The following is a 24,171-nucleotide window of genomic DNA, read 5'->3' on the forward strand; positions in this document are numbered from 1 at the left end:
ATGAGATGATGGGAAAAATGGGTAAATAATCATAAATCATCATAAATGGGCAAATCATCATAATAATGCAAGTTATTATTTAGACAGGATTTTTTGTGAGTCTGGCTCTGTGTATTCAAAATCTCATGTAATGCTAATAGAACCCTGTGACGGAGATCCATTTATCCCCATTGCACAAATGAAAAAACGGAGGATTTGAGAAGTAAAGAGCGGATCTCACTAGTAAGGTGATTAAAATCCAAATCGGCCTCATTCCAAAGCCGGAGTGCCCCACAAATACCGCTCGTATAAAGTCACCCGACGGCTGACTGGCGCGCCTGACGGAAGAAGGGGAGACCTCTCCAGTCCAGGTTCAGGTCCTGGTTGAGGTGGCACTCGCCCGGGCGTACCGGCGACGCGTGCGCAGTGTAGTGGCGGCGCCCCCTGCGGGCGGCGCGGAGGAGGCAGCGGCGGCGGAGGGGACCTAGTGCGCCTGCGCGCTCGTGGAGGTTGTGGCGGTACTCCGCGGGGGACCGGCTCTCTGCGCGGCTGCTGCGGCCATGGCGCACTCCGGGAAGCTGCTCAAGGAGCAGAAGTATGACCGGCAGCTGAGGTGAGGCGAGGCTCACCGAGGCGGGCGGGCGGGCTGGCCGGCCAGTGAACACCTCTGCGTCTGGGCCGGGCCTAAGCGAGCGAGCGGCGCGGTCCGGCCTCTTTCAGGCCTCCCGCCGTACGGGGTCGTAAGGCACTCGGGAGCCGGCACTGGGGACTCCGGCCTGAGGCGCGGGGGGCGCCTCCGGGGCCGACCTCCCGTTCCCCGATGGGCACACTCACCCTCCAAGCGGTGTGCTGTTTGAGGTTGGTGCGGGGCCTCAGCAACATTGGTTGTCACCAGGTAGGCTGCCGGCCCCGCCTCGTTCTCAGGCTCCTAGTTTTGCAGAGTGGGTGGATCGCGACTACCCCATCCCAGCGGTACGTTAGGTATTGTTCCAAGCCAGCACTGTCCAATAGAAATATAATGCTGTCTCGGGAGCCACGTGTGTCATTATACGTTTTCTAGTAGTCACATTAAAAAAAAAGGCAAAATTCTAATACAGTTTATTTAACCCAATATATCCAAAATATTACCTATTAGAGGTATTTTACATTTTTTTCATATTGTCCTCGAAATCCGGCATTTTACACTGTATAGCACATCTCCACTCTGACAAGCCCCATACCTAGTGCCCAGTAACCACATTTGGTTAAGGGCTACCTTAATGGGCACTGCACCTCTAGACTATCAGGCAGGTCCTTGGTTATGTCCTCTCCCTTGCTTTTTCTCTTTACCTTCCCCCTTCTTTATTCATTGAGCATCTTCTCTGTGTGAAGGCAGTGGAAGTAACACAAACGCGTAGCACGTACTACTAAGTACTGTCTTACGGGCTTTAGGCACTCAATTCCAAGGGCAGCCTTGAGGCAGACATTTTCTGCTTTATAGATGGGGAAACTGAGTCTTGGAGAAGTTAGAGAACTTGCTCAGTCTTGTGCGTTTGAGCTAGAAGGTAAACTCAGGCCCTTCTCGTCTTTCAGAGGTGGTACTCAGTCACCTCACTCTGATCCCAAGCTTCTGGGAACAGAAGCAAGATGGCAGGGCCCTTGTAACCAGCGCATGTTCTCTTGTAAATTTTTGGAGTTCCTTGTGTTTTGAATGTAGCTATAACCATACATGACAGCTGAGAAAATATTTTTGGTTACTAAATAACTGCAACAAAAAAGGTTTTGCTGAGTTTGATCCATTTGGGGACCAAACTTCACCTTTCATAGTAAGAACTGGTTGTTGATTTTGAAGTGTCACAGGGAAGAAGTTAGAAGCAAAGATGTACAGACAGCCAGCAGTACACAAGGCCCTGCTTTCCTTAGGCCAATGAGAGTAGAGAGGATTGATTTCTTGTTTGGGCCCTTTCTTGAGATGATACCTAGCGGTATCTCAGGGATTTCTTAGGCTCACTCTCAACTATCCCACCATCCATCGACCAAAAATATGTTAGGTGTATTCTGTATGCCCTAGTTTCATAGGAAAACTTGATGTTTTCAGCCCTTCTGTTTCTTCTAGGTTTTATTTCCATTCATCTGTTAACTGTTCAGTGACCACTTAGCCTGGAAAAGGCATTTTGCCAGTCATTGAGACTACAGTGGTAGATATAGGTAGTGATCTGGGCCCTTATGGAGCTTAGAGTGGAATGGAATGATGGATGTTCAGCAAATAAAAAACCAAATGAGGCAATTATAGTTGTGACATGTGATGGAGGACATATTGGCTGTACGATAAGGGAATCTGCTTTAGATCAGGTGACAGAGAAGGCACATTAATGGCTCTCTGTCCTCCAGGCTATGGCATTTTTCTGATGGTTTGAGCTCTCCCTATACTTTTTTTTTTTAAGATTTTAAAAAATTCATTTTTAGAGAGAGGGAAGGGGGGGAGAAAGAGAGGGAAAGAAATGCTGATGTGCGAGAGAAACATTGATTGACTGCTTCTTACATGGCCCCAGTGGGGGGCCTGGCCTGCAACCCAGGCATGTTCCCTGACCAGGAATCGAACTTGCAACCTTTCGGTTTGTGGGACATTGTCCAACCCACTGAGCCATACCAGTCAGGGCTCTCCCTGTAGTTCTTATAGTGACAATAAAAGATATTGATAAGTTAGTTAATAGACTTTCTGGATGAAGACCCGGTTGGCTCATATGCCAGTGATACGTATGGGATTATGTACCTTGCCTGGTTAATGATATGCCTGTGTGAATCAGGCTATAACATATATTTCTAATCCTTATTGCATCTTTGTGTTGATGCATTTATTAATCATGCTATTAGAGTGTTCATTGGGTATTATATTTTAAAGCACTCCTCTAGAAGTCAATATGAGGCTTTTCAAATGATAATAATTCAGTTTTCCTGGTAAAGTTTCTTTCTTACAGATATCACAGTGGTAAGTCCTATGTCAAGATCTCAAATATACTGGATCCATGTAACTTAAGGAGAAATTAAATAGAGAACAGAATCAGTTTTAAATCTAAGGCACTTGTTTAATGTTAATGAGTATTTCTAAAGACTTTCCATTCTGTACATTCTGGTTTGAAGAGAGTAATGGACAGGAAGACGGAAGACCAAGTTTCTAGTTCTGATTTGACTCTTCATCTAACCTTGCAAGGCATCCATCTTAGTCTTATGTTACACAGCTGTATAATCCCCATAATACCTCCTGCTGGTCCCGTCTCACATATTTACTGTGGTTATCACATCAGTTATTCTATGCAGGAACACTTCAAAGACCAAAGTTCTCCATTCAAATAAGAAAGTTGTATTTTTGTGAAATTTTTAAAAATGTTGTATATGTATCTTATTTTGTAGGTTGTGGGGTGATCATGGTCAAGAGGCTTTAGAATCTGCTCATGTTTGCCTAATAAATGCAACAGCCACCGGAACTGAAATTCTTAAAAACTTGATACTACCAGGTAATACAGTTTTGTGGTTGTAAATTTATTTCTTTAAGGTTTTGAACTAGAAACATGTATCCTTGACTGCTTTTGTTTTTTCTCCCAGGTATTGGTTCATTTACAATTATTGATGGAAATCAGGTCAGCGGAGAAGATGCTGGGAATAAGTATGTTCTATTCTTTTCAAATGTATGCATGTTAGGGAAGGCAGTGTACTGTCATGGGAGAGTGAGGCCCAAATCCAGCTTCACCTCCTCAGTCAGGTTGGCTTGACTCTCAGGTGGACAATCCCTATGTTTAGGATTATGTGAGGATGAAGGGAGTTAATATAGGTCACAGTGTCTGGCAAATAGGCCAACAATAAAAGATATCCATCATTACTGTCTTTACTGTTGTTATTAATGCAAAGAGTAGTCATTATTCCTTTATTTATAAAATCTGAACACTTCCTAAGTTCTTGCATTGATTCCTAAATGTTAGTATATAATTAACAATAATTGTGTTTTTGGATTATAAGAATAATAAAATCTACCTTTTATTTCTGGCATCTTCTAAGCTTAGCCCAGGTATATCTCTCTCTACACTACACTGTCTCCATAAAAATGCTGTTTTAAAGACAGCCTATATATCATTCTTAAAGATGATCATGTTTAGAAGTTCAGAGCATTTCAAACTTGCCTTTTCAGGAACTTGGAGTCTGGGACCTCTCATTATATTGATATTTGTCAGTACACATCAGCAATGAATAAATACAAGGAAAATCAGAATTTGGTTCATATTGAGCCTTGATTTCTCTTCTTTGGATAATAGTATATCCATCCACAACACTGTCCTTTTATTGGTGTCTGTAAAGAAAAAGTCCTACTACCTTTGCTTAGTTGGTCAGGATGTGATAACAATAAGGTTTCTTTTTCTTATGGGACCACTGAGCTTGTGCTACAACATAGCACCCTGACTGATCAGCAGCCTTAGATCTGAGCCCTAGGATATGGCAGGGATATGTGTGGGAAGAAGTCTGAACAGATCTGTTATAAGTTACCAGCAAAAGCAAACAGTTTAATACAGCATTTTCCAAGTGTGGCCTGTGGAGCATTAATTCTGGGAAATGTTAATAACCGCTAAATGGGCAAAGGGATTCCATGGTCAAATGAAGTTAAACATTTCTTTAATATAAGACTTTAATATCATGTGTTTTATATATGTTATGAATTTCCTAGAGGGAAATATAATACAATGGTGTTTCCTACACTTTTTAAAGCCAGGGAACCCTTTTCTCTCAGAGCCTCTTGTGAACTTCGTGTTTTGTGGTACACATTTTGGGGAAAATTGATTTATTAGCTTGTCTTTGATTATAAGTTTTATCCAGTTTTCTTCCTCCCAGAAGGCTGTTCTAATCATTGTAATGAAAATATAGTTTGTTTTATAGTGTGAATGAAATATACCTGGTATTACAGGTAACCTTTCCTTTGTGAAGTCAAAGAAGCCCTTAATTTTTTTAAATTTTTTTCTATTTTAGTTTTTTCCTTCAAAGAAGCAGTATCGGCAAGGTAAACAATCAGTTCGTTACAGGATATAGTTGAATTTAAGCATCTAATGATGTTACTATACTTTGATTCCTTCAAAAGCTTTGACTTTAAAAGAGCTTATTATTTCTCCAAGAAAAAATTTAAATTAGCTCATTTTTTTCCCTGATCTTGTCAGTCTTTATCTGTTTGGTAGTATACGAACATAGAAGAAGTAATGTATCCTTTTTACACTGTATCTTGTATAAAAGCTAAATCTTGAGTGATGTTAATTTTCAGAGGAAAGAGTATTTTGGTTAACAAGATTTTTAACTAAGAGCCAGGGTATCTTTTATTTTTGTATTTCATATTAAAAAATCTTACAAAGCTATATATGAGTAAATCAACTTAGTGCAATATTCTGAGTGAAAATAACTATTTCTTTAATGATTGACTTCTCGTACAATATTGTACATTGATCCAAAATACCCCTGCATGATGCCCAGGGTTTTTATCCCTGCGTGATGCTCAGGGTTTTCTGGTCATTTGCTTAATCAGAAAACTAGTGTGCAACTAACGTGTTCATTTAAGAACTCTGAATAATGATAGTTTAGCTCTTTTCTAAGTAATATTCTGGTTGAGTCTCAGTTTAAACATTACGAAAAGCAGCGTTGTCCTATCTGTGCACAGAATTTGGGTAATTTTATAGTTGTTTTTGCTTGATCTGTTAATTGAAGGTTACATTTTAACCAAATCTTTTCTAATTCAAATCAAATGTTTTGTTTTCAAAAAGAACCGAGCTCAAGCTGCCATGGAATTCTTACAAGAATTAAATAATGATGTCTGTGGAAGTTTTGTGGAAGAGGTATATATGTATATACATTATTATTTCTGTGCAGAAATTTTATTTTTTAATAGTTCAAGTCCTAGGAATTTAGGATTTTGAATCTTTGTATATACTATGTTTGATTGAGAGTTGAATTAACATTGGAGTCTAGCATGTTGCCTCATTTGTTCTAAATAGCTTAACTGTTTTCTGTCATGTTTAATATGATTGTGAACTTGTTGGATTTCTTTTTTTCCCCTGTCCTATTTAGAGTCCAGAAAACCTTCTAGACAATGATCCTTCATTTTTCTGTAGGTTTACCATTGTGGTTGCAACTCAGCTTCCTGAAAGGTAAGTTTTTATGTTAATTTGTTTTTAATTGAATCTCTTATTAGATTTGCACAGTTTTATTTTTTCTTCAGTCTATATTTTTAAAAATTCCTAAACTCTATAGAAACATTTCATTGGAAGCACTTACGAATCTCTAGCATCGAAAAGATAGGAAAGAGAAAAATACTGGATGTGAAACTTTAAAATATATGTACTTAGAGTAGTTAAATTGAACCCTGGTTATTTTTAGTGAAAAAAAAAATTAGATACAGCGGTGTCCAACCTGCAGACCGTGGGCCACCTGTAACCCAGGAAGGCAGTGAATGTGGCCCAACACAAAATCATAAATTTACTTAAAACACCAAGAGATTTTTTTGTGGTAACATGTCATAATGTATTTAATGTGTGGCCCAAGACAACTCTTCTTCCAGTGTGGCCCTGAGACACCAAAAGGTTGGACACCCATGATAGAATTAATTATAGGGAATACTTCAGGGTGTATGCAAGGATACATACATTTTATAAATGTTTTCCTCTTTTTTTTTTTTTTTTAAAGATTTTATTTATTTTTAGACAGAGGGGAAGGGAAAGAGGGAGGAAAACATCAGTGTGTGGTTGCCTCTTATGCACCCCTCCCTGGGGATCTGGCCTGCAACCCAGACATGTGCCCGGACTGGGAATCGAACCAGCGACCCTTTGGTTTGCAGGCTGGAGCTCAGTCTACCAAGCCACATTAGCCAGGGCTGTTTTCCTCTTTTTTATGGAAATGTTTAGGAAGTATCTTTCAATAACATTCTCCCAAATACAAAAATCAAGGCTTTCATATCCCTGTAGTCCAAAAGATACACTTTCTTTGAAACTGCAACTTTGTGGAATTGCTTGCTTTTCAATGTATTCTTGACCTGCTTATAATGCAATAGATACATATCTTTGCATTTATAATTTAGTAAGAAAGTTACTTTGTTTTAAGGAGTTTTCATGTTTGGCATCTATCCATTTATGTTTTTATTTATTGTGCCTTCCTTTACAGTACGTTACTACGTTTAGCAGATGTCCTCTGGAATTCCCAAATCCCTCTTTTGATCTGTAGGACATATGGACTAATTGGTTATATGAGGATCATTATAGAAGAACATCCAGGTAAAATTGGTGAACATATAAGGCTTGCTTTTGGTTGCTTTAGCTATGATTTTAGAAACTTGACAATTTAGAAAGTCAATTTTCAGTTTCAACCTAAATTGGTAGTAGCACACCTGGGATATAAGTTCAGAGTGTTAATTAGAATCAATAGACTTAATCTAATATTTATTTTACTTAGCATTATAGGAGGATACAAAGCAGGAGATACAATAGGTAGAGCTTCTTCATCTTATTAGGAGGCACAGCTGCTGTGCAAGTACCTACTTTTTTTGGTCTCTTAACCCACATAGGGCATGTGTGGCTGCTTACAGGCAAGAGCCAAGGTGTGTGGGTCACAATGACACCTAGAGGTCATATCACCTTTTCCCCACTAATCTTTTATTTCATCCTTATACAGGTCTTAGACTCTTCTAGTTCAGGTATAATACCACGAAACAAGCAAGGCATTTACCTAGCTAGTGTTACAAGGGAAAAGCATTATAGGAGACCAAAGTCATTCATAGGCAGGCTTTTAACAGTTCAAGGCTGATGTTAGTCCTTTACTTAAAAAAAAATTTTTTAATCTTAAATCATCATAACATTTTCATTGATTACTTATACATTCCTCTGAGCCAGGTAGTATGCTAGTGCAATGACAGCCATTGGCATTGGTAGCAGCACTGAGTAGTAGTATCTGCTTAGGCAGTCAGAGAGTGGCTTGCAAGGATAAGCTGTTGGCAGGGGGTGCTGGGCCATTTAAGAGCTGTAATTGGAAAAGTGGCCAGGTAAAAATTTTAAGTGGGTCACTGAAACTGAGTGGAGAATGAATGGATATGAAGGGGAAAGATTGGAGGCAAGACTTGCTACTAGGAGATTTCCAGTGGTTTAGGTGACAGAGAGAGAGAGAGAGAGAGAGAGAGAAAATGCACATGTGAGCAAGCCTCTGACTGAGGACACATTTTTACAAAGATAGAGAAGATGGTGTAGATGATAATAAAGGTTAATATTACTAGCTTTGTGCCTTTCTTTATGTGGATTACTTCATTTAATTTTTTTCTAAAATCTTAATAAGGTATATACTATCTTACCGGCTTTTTACAAATGAGGATACTGAAGCACAGAGAAATTAGGTCTTTGCCTAAGGTCACACAGCTAGCAAGTAACAGATCTGAACCTAACTTTAAAGACTCTCTGGAATTACACACTTTTCTGTGTTCCCCAATGTGGAGCGCTGTATATGAAGTGACATTAGGATGTGGGGAGTGACGGATGTTAGGCCAAGGAAGCAAGAAGTCAGGGATGACCATCAGGTTTCTAGGGAAGAGGTTTAGGTAGATGGTGATGCTGTCTGTTGCAGATGACAGGAGGAGTAAGGGTAGGTTGTTAGGTAGTATCTGAACACACATATTAATCAATTTTGATCTTTTCCAATTATAATAAAACTCTGCTCTAAAAAAATCTTGGTTTCAACTTTTATTAAAACTGTAGTCCACTTAGGATTTGTACTTTTAGTAAAATGTATATGTAAATATAAATTTATCTTAATAATGAACAAAACAATTAAAAAAATTATAGAGTCTATGCACACTTAAAAATTATACATTTCCTAAATTCTTGCAATGTAGTGTATTTCCAGCAGTGTTACTAAAGAAGTAAGTTTTACCTTTTGGGGTTATTTATTTCACAGTAATAGAATCTCATCCAGATAATGCATTAGAGGATCTACGACTGGATAAGCCCTTTCCTGAACTGAGAGAACATTTTCAGTCTTATGATTTGGATAATATGGACAAAAAGGTTAGTAGTTTGTGTGACCTTCCATTTATGGGTAGACTTAAAACATTTTTCTTTTAACTAAGGTTTTTGAATTACACCCATGTGAGAAAACACTATAAACCTCCATAGTCCTGTCTCCAGACTACATAATAACATTTTACCTAATTTGTTTTGAATAAATATATTTTTTACAAAATTTAAAAAAACTTCCTTATTGAAGAAAAGTACATTAACTGAATATATCTGTGCAGTCAACATCCAGGTCAAGAAATTGGACGTTAACATATTCCTCTTTGTGGCCCTTTCCTAAATAAATATATGTACTTTTTAAAATAGTTTGAATTTGGGAGGCTGGGTTATTGAAATTGATTCCTCTTGAAACTTACTTTTAGTACCTGAGAATTATCAAGGCAACTGCATATTTTGGTTTGGAAATAATGATGTTTATAACATAATGTATAATTTAAGGAGTATATATTTTTTCCTACCTATATATTAATTAAAATGCGGTATTTGGTTCATCAGAAAACATAGGGAAGATCTTTCATAGTCTAGGATGGGTATCTGAAATCAAGAGATTCGAGCTTTATTTTTGGGTGGCAGGTCTCTGAGACTGTTTTCTTGATGTAAAATGGGGGCAATCATGGTACACACCTGCCAGATTAGGGTCAAATTGGACACTAAAAAAGTTTTACAAAGCAATTTTTATTAGTCCAGTTCCTTTTCTTCCATTCATTATTTCATATATACTGTGGCATGGTCATAAATATTGTTGAATTTATTGAAAATGACACAGGGTAGGGTAATAGGGAAAAGAAGGGGAAGGGTTAAGTCAAGGAACATGTATAAAGGACCCATGGATAAAGCCGAAGTGGGGAAGGATTGAGGGTGGGAGGTGGCGGTGGGTGGGGCAGGGGAAAGTGGTGGCAGGAAAATGGAGACAACTGTACTCGAACAATAAAAAAAATTAAAAATAATAAAATACAAAAAATGATATAGGGTAGTGAGGAATAAATAGTAACTAATTAATGTTAACTAATACTGATATTTTCTTCTATTTTTTCTCTCATTTTAGGATCATAGCCACACTCCATGGATTGTGATCGTAGCTAAATATTTAGCACAGTGGTATAGTGAAGTATGTCCTTTTTAAAAAAAGAAATTTCATAAGTGACTGTAGTTTCAATTTATTATAAAGAATTTCATTGTAGGTGGTGGGAGATTAATATTTTTCCTTGTGTTATTTGGGGTAGGTGGGTGCTTTTCGAATTAAATCTAGCATTTCCTCTTTTGATACTGATATTTTTAATAATGAAATGAAATTTGAGCAGATGTCATTGTGAAACTGGCAATGGGGAATGAATGTAGAGAAATGGCCCATAGTTTCTGTTTTGTATCAAATCAGCCTCTGATTTTACTTGTGTGTATATTTACTGATGAAATCTCATGTGGATGGGAGAATGGTGGAAACTGTGGACTCTCAATTACCATATTTTGAGTTTTTATAACTAGATTTTTAAATTTTTTAACCAATTTAGACAAATGGACGAATACCTAAAACGTATAAAGAAAAAGAAGAGTTCAGAGATTTGATTAGACAAGGTAATATTATGGGATATGACTAAATATTACATAAGGTTTGAAAAGCAAATTGCTTGAAGCTTATGCTTATTGGATTTCTGTCAACACTTTTGTCAAATAATGCCATCATTAGCCCATATTTTATTTTGCCTCCAGAGATTAAGGAACCATTCCTTGTACAGTTATAGGAATGACTAGTGATAAGTCACAGCCACAGTTCTTAAGTTTCAATATATGATCCTCCCTTCAGAATCTGACGACATTATTTCCATAATGTTGGGGAAAGACAGAGAAGAAAAGGGCTGTTGTTTGCTAACCAATTTCTATTTTAATAGGAATTCTAAAGAATGAAAATGGGGCTCCAGAAGATGAAGAGAATTTTGAAGAAGCCATTAAAAATGTGAACACAGCACTAAATACAACTCAGGTATTAAAAGAGTTGCTGGCCTTGGCCAGGGAGCTCTGTTGGTTAGAGCATTACCCCATTATGTCAAGGTTGCAGGTTCAATTCCTGGTCAGGGCATATTCAAAAATCAACCAATGAATGCATAAAAACGTGCAACAACAAATTGATGTTTCTTTCTCTCTCACTATCCCCCTTCCTCTCTCTCTCAAATCAATACATTAAAAATAAAGAAAGAAAGAAAAGAGTTGCTGAAGGATTCATTTAAGAAAGGTTTTTTCTGAAGTCCTTATGGTGAAATAGTTGATTTTAGATTTAAGTTAATATTTCCTAAATTGTATTGTTGCTTAGAAATTAATACCTATAATATATATTGACTTTTGTTTTAATAATACTCTGTATTGTCTTTAAAAAATGGACATCGGTGCTTCATTACACTGTATTAATAGTGATACGGTGACCAGTGTGGCTCAGTTGGTTGAATGTTGTCCTGCAGAGCAAAAGGTTGCTAGTTTGATTCCTGATCAGGGCACATGCCTGGGTTTTGGGTCAGTCCTTGGTTGGGGAACATGCAAGAGGCAAACAGTTGACATTTATCTTTTACATCAGTGTTTTTCACCCTCTCTCCCCCCATCCCCTCTCTCAGAAATCAGTAAAAGAAAAAATATTTTTTAAGATTAAAAAAAATTTTTTATTATTTTTTTTAATTTTAGAGAAAGGAGAAGGGAGAGAAAAAGAGGGAGAGAAACATCAGTGTATGGTTGCCTCTCATACGCCCCGTACTCAGGACCCAGCCCACAACCCAAGCATGTGCCCTGACTGGGAGTCGAACCAGCGATTCTTTGGTTCACAGGCTGGCACTCAATCCACTGAGCCACACCAGCCAGGGCAAAATTTTTTTAAGTCCTTAATTTAACTATCTAGTTTTTGTTAGTGTGGTGGTCTCTTTGAGTAATTATTAATTAGAGTGTAAGAGTTTCAAATTTTTGACAGGACGGCAAAACATGAAGGACTACAACTCAAGCTTGACATTAATGTCTGTAATCTTTGTTATATTTTCAAATGTAAATATATAAAAAGATTTATTTTGTCATCTTTATTCCATTTATGATAGAAGAGAACAGGTTAGTTTTTAAATACTAACAGCAGTGGGCAGGAGGGGACTCTTTTTCCTTATCAAATCTCCATCCAGTTCTAAATAAAAGTATAAGCAAATCAGAAGTTTGTATTTGATTACAATTTGAGAAGTCAAAGAACCTGTTCAGAGAAATAGCAATGAAAATAAAGGTGGGCAAATTTTTAGTATAAATAAATGTTTCATGTTCCTTTGGTAGATCCCAAGCAGCATTGAAGATATATTTAATGATGATCGCTGCATTAATATCACCAAACAGGTAACAACAACAAAAAATAAAAATAGTACCACCTTAAGCTTTGGGTCAAATTCAAATCTCACATAATAATAATAACTTTTTTTTTTTTTTTAAACCTTTTTAGACTCCATCATTTTGGATTTTAGCTCGTGCCTTGAAGGAATTTGTGGCCAAGGAGGGTCAAGGAAATTTACCTGTCCGAGGCACAATTCCTGACATGATTGCAGATTCTGCCAAATACATAAAACTGCAAAATGTGTAAGTCACTGTTTTTAAACTGTGTAACAGAAAAATTAGTTTATAATAGAGATGAACATATTTTACTAGTCTATCAGAAATCAAATGAAATCCTGTTATAATCTAATTACTTTAAAAATAAGCTAAAGAGATCTGGTCAAGATGGAGGTGTAGGTAGACATACTTCGCCTCCTTGAAGAACCATAAGAAGGATCACAACTAACCTCAAAACAAAAATCACCCAGAAACTGCCAGAAAATCGAACTGTATGAAAGTCCAACAACTAAGGATTTAAAGAAGCCTTATTCATCCAGATGGATAGAAGGGGCAGAGAGGATGTGGTGTGGCGGTGGTGGTGAGTTGGTGGCGGCCAGCAGGATGAGCAGTCCCATATTCACATGGGGTGGATAAAAATCAGGAGGGATACCTGGGGAGTGAGTAATCTCAGCCCCAGGCTAGACCATGCAGACCAGGGTTCCAGTGCTAGGAAAATAAAACCTCGTAACTTCTGGCTGTGAAAACTAGTGGGAGTTGGGGTGGCGGAAGAAACTGCTGGTCTTTTAGGAGAATCAGTTTAAAAGGCCCACACGGTCCTAGAATGTTTGCAACTACCCGCTCTGGGAACGACTGCTAGGCCAGCAGCTAGAGGGACACCAGTTGCATATGGGAATTGGGTGAAGTGACTGGAAACGGTGAGTGCCAAGCAAGCCTCCAGTGGCCAGGCAGCATCATTGTCCCCTCTTCGACCTCTTCTCCACAGACAGGGCCACAAAGCTCTAAAGTGTGTTGCTCTGCCCTGGCCCCGCCTGATACAAGGTAAGAGGTGCACCAAGACAGGGAGTCAAAGCAGTTCTACTTAATACACAGAAACAAACACAGGGAGGCTGCCAAATTGATAAGACAAAGAAACATGGCTCAAATTAAAGAACAGAACAAAACCCCAGAAAAACTAAACGAAATGGAGATAGCCAACCTATCAAATGCAGAATTTGAAACACTGGTTATAAGGATGCTCAGAGAACTCACTGAGTACAGCAAAAGCATAAGGGAAGAAATGAAGGCTACATTGAGTGAAATAAAGAAAAATCCACAGGGAACCAACAGTGAAGGGAGGAAGCCAGGGTTCAAATCAACAATTTAAAACAGGAAGAAATAATTAGTCAACCAGAACAAAATGAAGAATCAAAAATTTGAAAAAACGAGACAATAAGACTAGGACACCTCCAAAAGTGCCAACATCTGAATCAAAGGAATGCCAGAAAGAGAAGAGGAAGAGCAAGAAATTGAAAACTTACTTGAAAAAATAATGAAAGAAAAATTCCCTAATTTGGCAAAGAAAATAGAGTCCAGGAAGCACAGAGAGTCCCAAATAAGTTGGACCCAAAGAGGACCACACCAAGACACATCATAATTAAACTGCCAAAGGTTAAAGAGAGAATCTCAAAAGCACGGAGAGAAAGCAGAGAGTCACCTTCAAAGGAGTTCCCATAAGACTGTCAGTTAATTTTTCAAAAGAAACTTTGCAGACAAGAAGTAACCAGCAAGAAGTATTCAAAATGATGAAAAGCAAGGACCTACAGCCAAGATTACTCTATCCAGCAAAGCTATTTAGAATTGAAGGGCAGATAAAGTGCTTCCCAGACAAGGTAAAGCTAAAGGAGTTCATCACCAAGCCTTTATTATATGAAATGTTAAAAGGGCTTATTTAAGAAAAAGAAGATCAAAACTGTGAATATTAAAATGAAAACAAACTCACACCTGTCAACAACTGAACCTAAAAAAAAACAACAACTAAGCAAACAACTAGAACAGGAACAGAATCATAGATGTAGAGATAATTTGGAGGGTTATCAGGCAGGAGGAGGAGGAGGGGGAGAATGGGGGGAAGGTACAGGGATGAAGAAGCATAATTGGTAGGTACAAATTAAACGGGGGGAGGTTAAGAATAGTATGGGAAATGGAGAAGCCAAAGAACTTATATGCATGACTTACGAACATGAACTAAGGAGGTGGGGGAATGCTGGGGGGGAAAGGGCAGTGTGGAGTGGAGGGGGGGAAAGGAGGGAAAAATGGGACAAGTATAATAGCATAGTCTATAAAATATGCCTAAAAAAAATAAGCTAAAGGATTTAAGGGGCAGATTTTTTTTTACATATTTTATTTTTAGAATAGATTTAGGTTCACAGCAAAATTGAGTGGAAAGTACTGAGAGTTTTCCTCAGCTCCAATAGGAGGCAGATATTTTTCTTTCATATAAAACCTAACATTTGAGCACTTAACTCTGTGCTGTGAACTATTCTATGTATTAACTAATTTAATATTTACAACCATCTTATGAGAGATACTGTTATTGTCCCAGTTTTATAGATGAGGAAATTGAGTCCTATAAAAGGTAATTTACTCAGGATTAGACAGCTGGTAAATAGCAGAGCCAGGATTTGAACCCATGAAACCCATCTCCACACTCTTAACCTGAGCCCTATACTGCCTCTTATTTGTAACTTGAAACTTTGAAGTCTTCATTTTGGATGAATTTTTTATTAGTAATGTTTCATAATTTAAAGAGTTCATGACTATAGATAGACATTTGCTATCCAGGTATCACTAGCCTGAACCCAGATAGGTTGTCATGAGGATGGTTCTCAGTGGACTACCCTTACGTAGTTTGGGCATGGTGCTGATGAATCCAGGGCCACTGGCTTGGTTTCCTCAAGGGCCAAGTAATGTCACACAGAGATCGCTCTTCCCTAAACAGATGGCACTCTTTATCTCAGTCATTGTTGAACAAATATTTGTTGTCATAGACTAAAAGTTCAGGTACTTAAAACTTGGGAAAAGTCATTTGAGGATACAAAGACGTATGATCTCTTACTGGAAGTAGTTAGCTTAACATTGATCATCTTCAGAGGATGAAAACATAAATAGACTTAAAAGTTTTACATGAATTTGTAGATGGACAGTTTTCAAGGATTTAACTTTTCTTGGACTTGACTTCAAGGAGCAAAATCATGTTCTTCAGTAACATGATTTGTTAGGTCCTCTATCTGAGAGACATGGTCCTTCACCAACACTGGGAAGATCTCCAATACTAACATGCTGCTGGTCGCATTTCCATGGCATTTTTCCATTTCATATGTTCTGGATCAGTATTTTTTCATGAAAAGGAAAACCATTTTTTTGTTTGCTTCTGGGTGGTATTTAAAATTTGCTGATTTTAAAATGTTAGTAGCTTTTTGTTTTTTTTTTTGTTTTTCAGTTACCGTGAAAAAGCAAAGGAAGATGCTGCTGCTGTGGGTAATCATGTTGCCAAATTGCTGCAGTCTATAGGCCAGGTAAACTGCTGGGCACACTGTCTTTGATGGACAGCACAGCTCCATGTAGGCCTGATCACATAACTCCAGCCAGAGAGGGTTTAGAAATGGAGGGCATGGCACTGGCTCTGTGCTGCTTTAAAGGGATCTCTCACTTGCCTGCCTAATGAGAAAGCCTTTTTTTAAGGAAACAGGGTGTTTTTCCAGTGCTCTCCCAGCACTTGGAGAAAGCTGCCCCATCTCACAGTGATTGGCTTTGTACTGTACCCTCTGTTAATCTTCTCTTTTATACTGGAGCAAAATCTGCATTTATCTCTTTACAGGCACCAGAGGCCATTTCAGAGAAAGAATTGAAATTACTCTGTAAGTCCCCTTGAATTAATTTTCTTATTTATTTTGCTTCATAAAAATGTGCCATAGGGAATGTTCCCAGGAATTTTAAATGGTTGAAATTAAAAATTTTCCATGGTCTCATGGTGTAGAGAAATATAATTATTGGGTAAGGGTTTATATTCTTATAAATGGAGAGTGTTTTAAGATTGGGTCAGAGGTAGAGCATATACTCATATCTATGGCAATGCTAAAAAGACATGAGGGTCAATTAATTGAAAATTGTCATTAATAAAGAATTATTTTCAGCATATTAATTTTAAGTAATTTGGGAAAGTTTTATTTCAGGGCTTCGGGAGTGAAGTCTTGAGTCACATGTACATTGACAGTATTGGTTTAACTACTCATTTTGATCTGTGCTAAATGACTAATGGAATTAAGAATTTTGCCATCTAGTTTCATAGTGGCTAGGCTCCTGGCGTCTTTTTGATAACTCCTCAGTAGACCTGGAGCATTTTTAAAATTTGTCTTACTTTAAGAATAATAAAATCTGTTTTACATGGTGTCTGAAGATTTTTCCTGTAGCTACTGCCGTAGTTTCTGCAAAAGTCTGTATTTTGCATGCTCCTCAGCCTTAAAATATATTTATCCCAGTTCTCTATTACATAACTCTTCCATAGTGTTTGTGTAGGCTTATTTTTGTTTTTATTTTTTAAAAGATTTTATTTATTTTTAGAGAGAGGGGAAGGGAGCAAGAGAAACATCTATAATTTGTTTCTTGTATGTGCCCCATCCAGGTACCAAACCCACAACTCAGGCATGTGCCCTGACTGGGAATCAAACAGGCAATCTTTCACTTTGCAGAATGCTCAACCACCTGAGCCACACTGGTTAGGGCTTAGGCTTAGTTTTAATGTCTTGTTCCATTATTAATCTTCAGCCTTGCTTCTGATGTAGTATTTGTTCTACTAATCATATGACACCAAATTAAAAGCTGGATGTTGGGTATTTGAGGGGTTATTCTGTTCTTTCTACTTCAGGGTATATTTGAAAATTTCCGTAATACAAATTTTTTGTTGTGGTGGTTTAAAAAAAGCCTTACAGCCCTGACCTAGTACTTCAGTTGGTTATAGTGTCATCTTGTTATGCTAAGATTGCAGGTTCAACCCCCCAGTCAGGGCACATTCAAGAAGCAACCAATTAATGCATAAATAAGTGGAACAACAAATTGATGTTTCTCTCTCTCTTCCTTCCTCTCTCTCTCTCTAATCAGTTTTTTTAAAAAAAGCCTTATGCCCTGGTTGCTGTGGCTAAGTAGACTGAACACTGGCCTGCAACTCAAAGGGTCACTGGTTCAATTCCCAGGTGAGGGCACATGCCTGGGTTGCAGGCCACATCCCCAGAGGGGGTGCACAAGAGGCAACCGCACATTGATGTTTCTCCATCTCTTCCTCCCCTCCCCTCCCTAAAAATAAATAAATAAATAAATAAATAAATAAATAAATAAATAAATAAAATCTTTTAAAAAAATGCCTTACATATACCAAGAACACAATATATATAACTCTTTTAGGACTAAGCCATAATAATGATTAAAACTATGTTCATTGAGCCCTATCAGGCATTGTGCTAGGTACTTGTGATTGACAAAACAACTTTCAAAGGTAAACAATATTATCTCCATTCTGAGGCTCAGAGGGATGCCATCACCTACTTATTCAGTGCTGACCTGGTTGTAGTGCTAAGGACATGAATTTAAGATGACTTATGTTCTGGTGCCTTCTGTGCTAACCATTAGAACCAAATAGAAGAGATTTTTTCACATTTTCATGTCTGTGAAGAGTATGCACACAATTCTTGTTCTTAAAGTGATCTGTGATTTGTAATATGCATGTGTCTCAACCAATTACCTCTATAATGTGTTTAGGCAGCAATTCTGCATTTCTTCGAGTGGTAAGATGTCGATCCTTAGCTGAAGAATATGGCTTGAATACAGTTAACAGGGATGAAATTAGTAAGTATTATAATCTTCTGATGCTAGTTATTAATATTAATTTTAAAGATACCAATATTTTATATGTAATAGTATTCAGTATATCATGATAATACAAAGGATAATGGATATATTTATACTCTAAATTTTATTCTATAAATGTATCCAAGTAGTCACAATTTCAAAATATAAAACTTAATACATACATAAAATCACATTTAGGTAGGTTACTAAGTTGTATGATACATAGAAGAGCTAATTAAAGTCAGCATGTTGCTACATTAGTAGAGATTATGGTTACTATAGTTTACAGTCCATAAAACAACTGGGTTTCATCTAACATATCTCCCTTTATTTTTCTGTTACCATTTTCTATTTTATTGTCACAAAGTATTAAAATTTTGTGATAAAATTGCCTTGTGTCCTCAAATTTGAGTATATAGTAAATTTAGTCCTTCGTTGTTTTTATGTCAGGAATTACCCAAATTGTATTGAGTTGTTTTTTCCCTTACAGTTTCCAGTATGGACAATCCAGATAATGAGATGGTATTCTACTTAATGTTACGGGCTGTGGATAGATTTCATAAACAACATGGTAGATATCCAGGTAAGAATAGCAATCAAATTGTCAAATATAATAAAATCTTGAATAAAACACTTGAATTAATCCTCAAGTGTTTTGTGTTTTTACAGTTAGTCCTTTATTTTTACTTTATAAACAGTTTACATCCAGTTCATCGTAGTGAGGAACTACATTTATTTTATAAGTGTAACTACTTACAAATAGTGTTTGATTCTAAACTATTACAGGGGAATAGTTCAACTGGCACAATGCATATAGAAGAAAACATTTTTTTCTGTCAGTTTCCACAGTTTACTTCTAAGACTCACACTGAGTTTAATTTAGTGGAAATGGAAAGCCACAAAAAGTAAGCCAGTGACTTCTGAACTCAGTTCTCTGAAGATGTAGAGATTTCTTTGCTTAGTATCTAATTTTTGTTATCTGTAAATGTAGTGTTTGGGAAATTGTCATAATCTCAAATATTTTCAGTTGCCCAAAAAATTTTTATTGTAATTATAATTTTAATTATGCAGGATTATTGGATAGCAGTATATTCTAGGTATACATAAAACCTCTTACCCCAACAGATGTCATATGCCCACTGAGTTATAGTCTCAATGAGCTAGCTTACCAGAAGAAAGAAAATGAATGAACACTAAATATATACTGCTTTATTTGTGTTATGTGGTTAGGACACATTTTTGGTTATTGTGTAACAAACCATCCCAAAATTTAGTAGTTTAAAACAAGTTATTATCTGGTAACTTTGTGAATTGGCTGGGCTCAGTTAGGCAGATCTCACTGGGGAGAGGGGATCTTGCGTGATGCCTAGGACTAGAGTCACTCGAGCTTGATGTTAGACATCCAGGAAGACATTTTCACTCAGGTGTCTGCTCCTTTAGCCAGGATAACTGGAACTACTGGGGGCTTGTCAGGCATCTATCCTCACTTGGCTAGCTGGGGCTTCTTTTACCATGAGAGTGCTAGGGTAGACTTCTTACTGTATGGTGTCTGGCTTCCCCAGAATTAACATTCCAAAAGACCCAGGGGACAGGTACAAGACTTTTTATGACTTAGTTGTAGAAGTCACACAGCATCACTTATGTTGTGCTCTATTGGCATCACAGGGCAAGCTTAGATTAAGAGTAGAAGAGGACTACATGAGGACATGAAGGGGCGTACATTGGGAAACTTCTTAGGAGACTAGCTACCACATAGAGCATAGGCTTTGAACCTTGGTTCAGATCCAAGCTCTGTCTGTTGACCTTAGGTGAGTCACTCCTCCCAAGTCTCAGGTCTTTCATTTATGGAATGGCAATAATATGTACTCCATTAGTCTATTAGGGTTAAATATGTAATGTATGAACATCACTTTATATGCTGCCTAGCATCTTGTAAGTATATTATTATTATGAGAAAGAGTACTGGTGATCATTTTTAAACCAGAGTGGTTAAAAAATATTGATGTTCTATAATATCTGAATGTTTTGGCAATTATATTCTTCTGGTAGTAACAATAATAGCTTATCTTTGGAGACATTTAATTTAATCATTAACAACTGCCTGGGCTTGTATCCTGGTTTTACTATTTATTAGCTAAGTAACTCAGGCAAATAATTTAATCTGTGCCTCAGTTTTTTCATCTGAAAAATGGAAATAATAGTACCTACTTCATAAGGTGGTTATAAGGATTAAATATATTAATTAATATAAAAATGGTGCTTAAGACTGTATCCAGCATCTCTTAATGCTCAATAAATGTTACTTGTTATTAAAGCTTTATGTCCTCAGTGTCATTTAATCTCCTGAAAATGGATAATAAACACCATAGTTTTTATAAAGAGTAAATAGGATGTCACTTCCTCATTCATTGTATTCTTCTATAACAGAAGTATTGAGCACCACCTGTGTGCCAGACACTCTTCCAGGTACTGGATATGGAGCAGGGAACAAAGCAGGCTTATCAAACTTGAATTTTAATAGGTTTTTTAAAAAATCATTTTTAATTTTCAATTATAGTTGACATACATTATATTAGTTTCAGGTGTACACTCCAGTGATTAGACATTACATAGCTTAATAAGTGATCATTCTGCTCAATCTTGCACCCATCTGACACCATACATGTGATAGGTTTTTGATGTTTTCTTTGTTACAGGTTCATGATATTTGCAAATATTGGTCTCATACTTTGTTATTTTTGTTCTTCAGTTTCACACCTTACTGTTTTGACTAGAACACCTGAAACTGGATTAAATATTTTTTTGTTTGTTTGTTTGTTTTATTTATTTTTTCCAATACATTTGTCTCTGCCTACCCCCCACCACTTTCCCTTGCCCCCTCCCTCCTTCCCTCCCTCAGCTCTTCCCCTTTGGTTTTGTCCATGAGTCCTTGCTATATGTTCCTTGACTTTCCCCTTCCCTTCCTTTTCCCCGCCCCCCCCCCTTCCCTCTTGTCTCTGTTGATTTTTTTTCCTTTTAGTGTTGCTGGTCTTACTTCCCTTGAAAGACAAATACCATATGATCTCACCTATAAGTAGATCCTAACCAACAATACAAAGATGCATGGATTAAATATTTGAATCACATGTTTATTTTAATGAAAATTAATTTACATGTCTATTTTTAGGGGTATATAACTATCAAGTTGAAGAGGATATAGGAAAATTGAAGTCTTGTCTCACCAGCTTCCTTCAGGAATATGGACTATCTGTAATGGTGAAAGATGATTATGTCCACGAATTGTGAGTATTTTTTAATCCATATAAGAGATAATACCTGTATCTATAATAAGCTAATCTAAATTCATGTCTCCATCCTCTCCTGTAGTTGCCGATATGGAGCTGCAGAGCCACACACCATTGCTGCATTCTTAGGGGGTGAGTTCCAAAGATGAAAAGACTGGCCTCTGTGATACATTACAGTTATGAGGTTTTGTTTTCTTAGCTATTTTAACAAGGGAGGTCAGTGAAGCAGGATGTTAAATATTAAGTGGTACAACGTTAATATATTCTTTCACTTTGTTCAGGTCTTTGTTTAATGTTATCTTCACTGTGAGGTCATCCCTCACTCTGTGATTTAAAACTGAGGCCCTCCTTTTGCACTCATATCCTTCTTCCTTGTGGTTTCTCCGTAGCACCTAGAGTCATTTGACATGATATACATTTTACTTACTTGTAATTGATCTCTCCTTCACTACTAAAAAGATCTGTGGGGGCACTGAATTTTGCCTTTTGTTCCCTACCATACCTCTTGTACCTGGAATACATCTGGTACATAGTAGAGTCTCATATTGTATTGACTCGAATGTTTGTGAAAGATCAAGTTTCAGATTATAAAAAATAATTTTTGCTTAGTAATTTTTTTGTTTTTTCTTCTATTGCTTTGTTTTGTGTAGTTACAGCAGTCTGGCAGTATTTGATAGAGATTCTTTCCAAATTACAAATGTATTTAGAACAAATATACCTTTATTCCCTTTTTATTATAAAAGTAAAGCAGAAGGTTGTCCTTTTAGAATCTTTTCTGCCTATATGTATCCTTTAAAATGCATTCAACCATAATATGATTTTGACTTTTTCTATTTAATATATCTTGCTAATTAATGTTTCTAAATCACAATAATTAAAAATACTTCATTCTTTAAAACTATGGCATAATATCCCATGGTAAGAATTTATAAACTAAAACTTTTAATAACATAGTCATAAAAAGTTACAATCCTCTATTTTGATATGAGTCAGTAAATCATGTCTGTTTTGGATTACTTTTAAACACCTTTGCTTTTGGAAAAAGGGAAGGTTTTCTTTATAGAATTGAATATTTTTATGTAACTCTTGAAATCTACTTCTTTCAAAGATTTACTTTTCTCTTTTTTTCCTTGCAGGAGCTGCTGCTCAAGAAGTTATCAAAATAATCACCAAACAATTTGTAATTTTTAATAATACTTATATTTATAGTGGCATGTCACAAACTTCAGCAACTTTTCAGTTGTAAAATAAGCACCCTATATAATATGTTAATTGAAACTTTAATTACTTTCAGGTTGTGCTCAAATATGTAAAATTCTGTTAAGGGACAACTGTTAAGTTGTTTGCTTAATAAACATTTTTTTCATTTGTAATAATGTAGTCTTGTTTGGGGGGGGTCAGGGTGCGTGTGTGTGAAGTAGGTTTTCCCAGAGAATAAAAGCTATCCATTTCTAATTGAGTTTGTTATTTTTGGCATGCTGTTTCAAAGTTACTTACAAAAATCTTGTGTTTCATTAGAAATAGCTTTAAATATTTCTTTTTCTTACAGTCTAAAAATAATGAACTTAATCCATGTGAAGATTTTAGCTATGGACATCTTAGGACCATCGCTATTTGTTAAAATTAACAGAATTTTCAAAGAAACTATTTCAGATGCATTAGTTTATCAGGAAGCAAGGACAGAAAGCAACACACTGGGAAGGCTGGAAGAGGAATGAGGGCCATCCTTCCCCCACCCAGCCTGCGCACATGTGCCCATGCCCCCCAAGACCCTCGAGGGTCCCCGAGCCATCTTCTATCACTGAGACTCCCAACTAACTCCTTCGGGTGAATGCCCCTCTGAGCAAAGGAAGTCCTCACCTGGGCGGTGAAATTAAAGGATTTACGCTTCAAGTTGTGACTTTTTCAATCCACATGCTTGCTAATCCCCCGCCTTTGAGGAGACTCCACGTGCGTGCGGAGGTGCCGGAAGTCCCGCCCCACGGAAGTGAGCCTCGCCCTCTGGGTGGGAAACGGGCTGCGTCGTGGTAGGCAGGAGATGAAGGGCGGGAACTCAGAGCGCCGAGACTTGAGGGTAAAGGCCCTAGCTCCGTGCCTGTTCGTGTTCGGGTCCTCCCCCAGCCCCTGCCCCAGTCCTGTTCTGTTACCTCATGTAGAAGACAGTATGTGGCCTGCAGGCCCAGGTGGCCCTCACTGCGGCAATGATGCAAAACGCCCCGGTGTCCACTTACTAATCGGCCCACGTGAGGGGTTGGGTTGAGCGTGCGGGAAGAGACCCTTCTGAGGAGGTAACAGACCCCGGCTGCAGTCCCCACAGCAGCTGGTGGGAGGGACAAAGCATTGGCTTCTACCATTTAGCCCGGCTCCGAGGGCCTGGCAGTTTTGGACCCACTTGTACTTCAGAATCCGCGGGCGCCTCGCCAGGTGTTTCTGATGCAGGGGAGGGGCGGGAACCACTGGCGAGGTCGTTCCGCAGACCGCGGGGAGACCGCGTGTTCCTCAGCGTGGGGCGGGCACGGTTATTAGGCTGATTTTCACTCCCACCCTCTGCTGGTGAAACGCCGATTGTGGGGCCTTTAACCAGCGCCCGGGGTCCCTCGCAGGAGTTGGAGACCTGGTCTGAGAAG

General features: G+C 37.7%; 1 protein-coding gene across 1 annotated transcript; it reads left to right on the forward strand.

Moving 5' to 3' along the window:
* The first annotated feature begins 471 nt into the window (after positions 1-471).
* NAE1 (NEDD8 activating enzyme E1 subunit 1) lies at positions 472-22,920 on the forward strand. Its single transcript, XM_054579348.1, has 20 exons — positions 472-592; positions 3,370-3,473; positions 3,562-3,622; positions 4,972-5,002; positions 5,751-5,822; positions 6,055-6,134; positions 7,144-7,253; positions 8,920-9,029; positions 10,084-10,146; positions 10,547-10,610; positions 10,925-11,016; positions 12,327-12,386; positions 12,490-12,623; positions 15,859-15,934; positions 16,237-16,276; positions 18,171-18,257; positions 18,751-18,843; positions 21,427-21,541; positions 21,627-21,676; positions 22,681-22,920. Exons 1-20 carry the CDS (start codon positions 540-542, stop codon positions 22,788-22,790), a joined length of 1,605 nt encoding a protein of 534 aa, XP_054435323.1. The 5' UTR covers positions 472-539; the 3' UTR covers positions 22,791-22,920.
* The last annotated feature ends 1,251 nt before the right edge of the window (positions 22,921-24,171 follow it).

This window comes from Pteronotus mesoamericanus, unplaced genomic scaffold (genome assembly GCF_021234165.1).
Source record: "Pteronotus mesoamericanus isolate MK-2021 breed Mesoamerican mustached bat unplaced genomic scaffold, CSHL_Meso_final contig_52, whole genome shotgun sequence".
Classification (NCBI taxonomy): Eukaryota; Metazoa; Chordata; class Mammalia; order Chiroptera; family Mormoopidae; genus Pteronotus; species Pteronotus mesoamericanus.

What these genes read in the sequence shown, in the direction of transcription:
- NAE1 (XM_054579348.1), top strand. Translation starts at nt 540, where the DNA reads ATGGCGCACTCCGGGAAGCTGCTCAAGGAGCAGAAGTATGACCGGCAG. An exon ending in GTGGAAGTTTTGTGGAAGAG is followed by an intron (nt 5,823 to 6,054) that starts GTATATATGTAT and finishes TGTCCTATTTAG; the next exon opens with AGTCCAGAAAACCTTCTAGA. An exon ending in CATTATAGAAGAACATCCAG is followed by an intron (nt 7,254 to 8,919) that starts GTAAAATTGGTG and finishes TTTATTTCACAG; the next exon opens with TAATAGAATCTCATCCAGAT.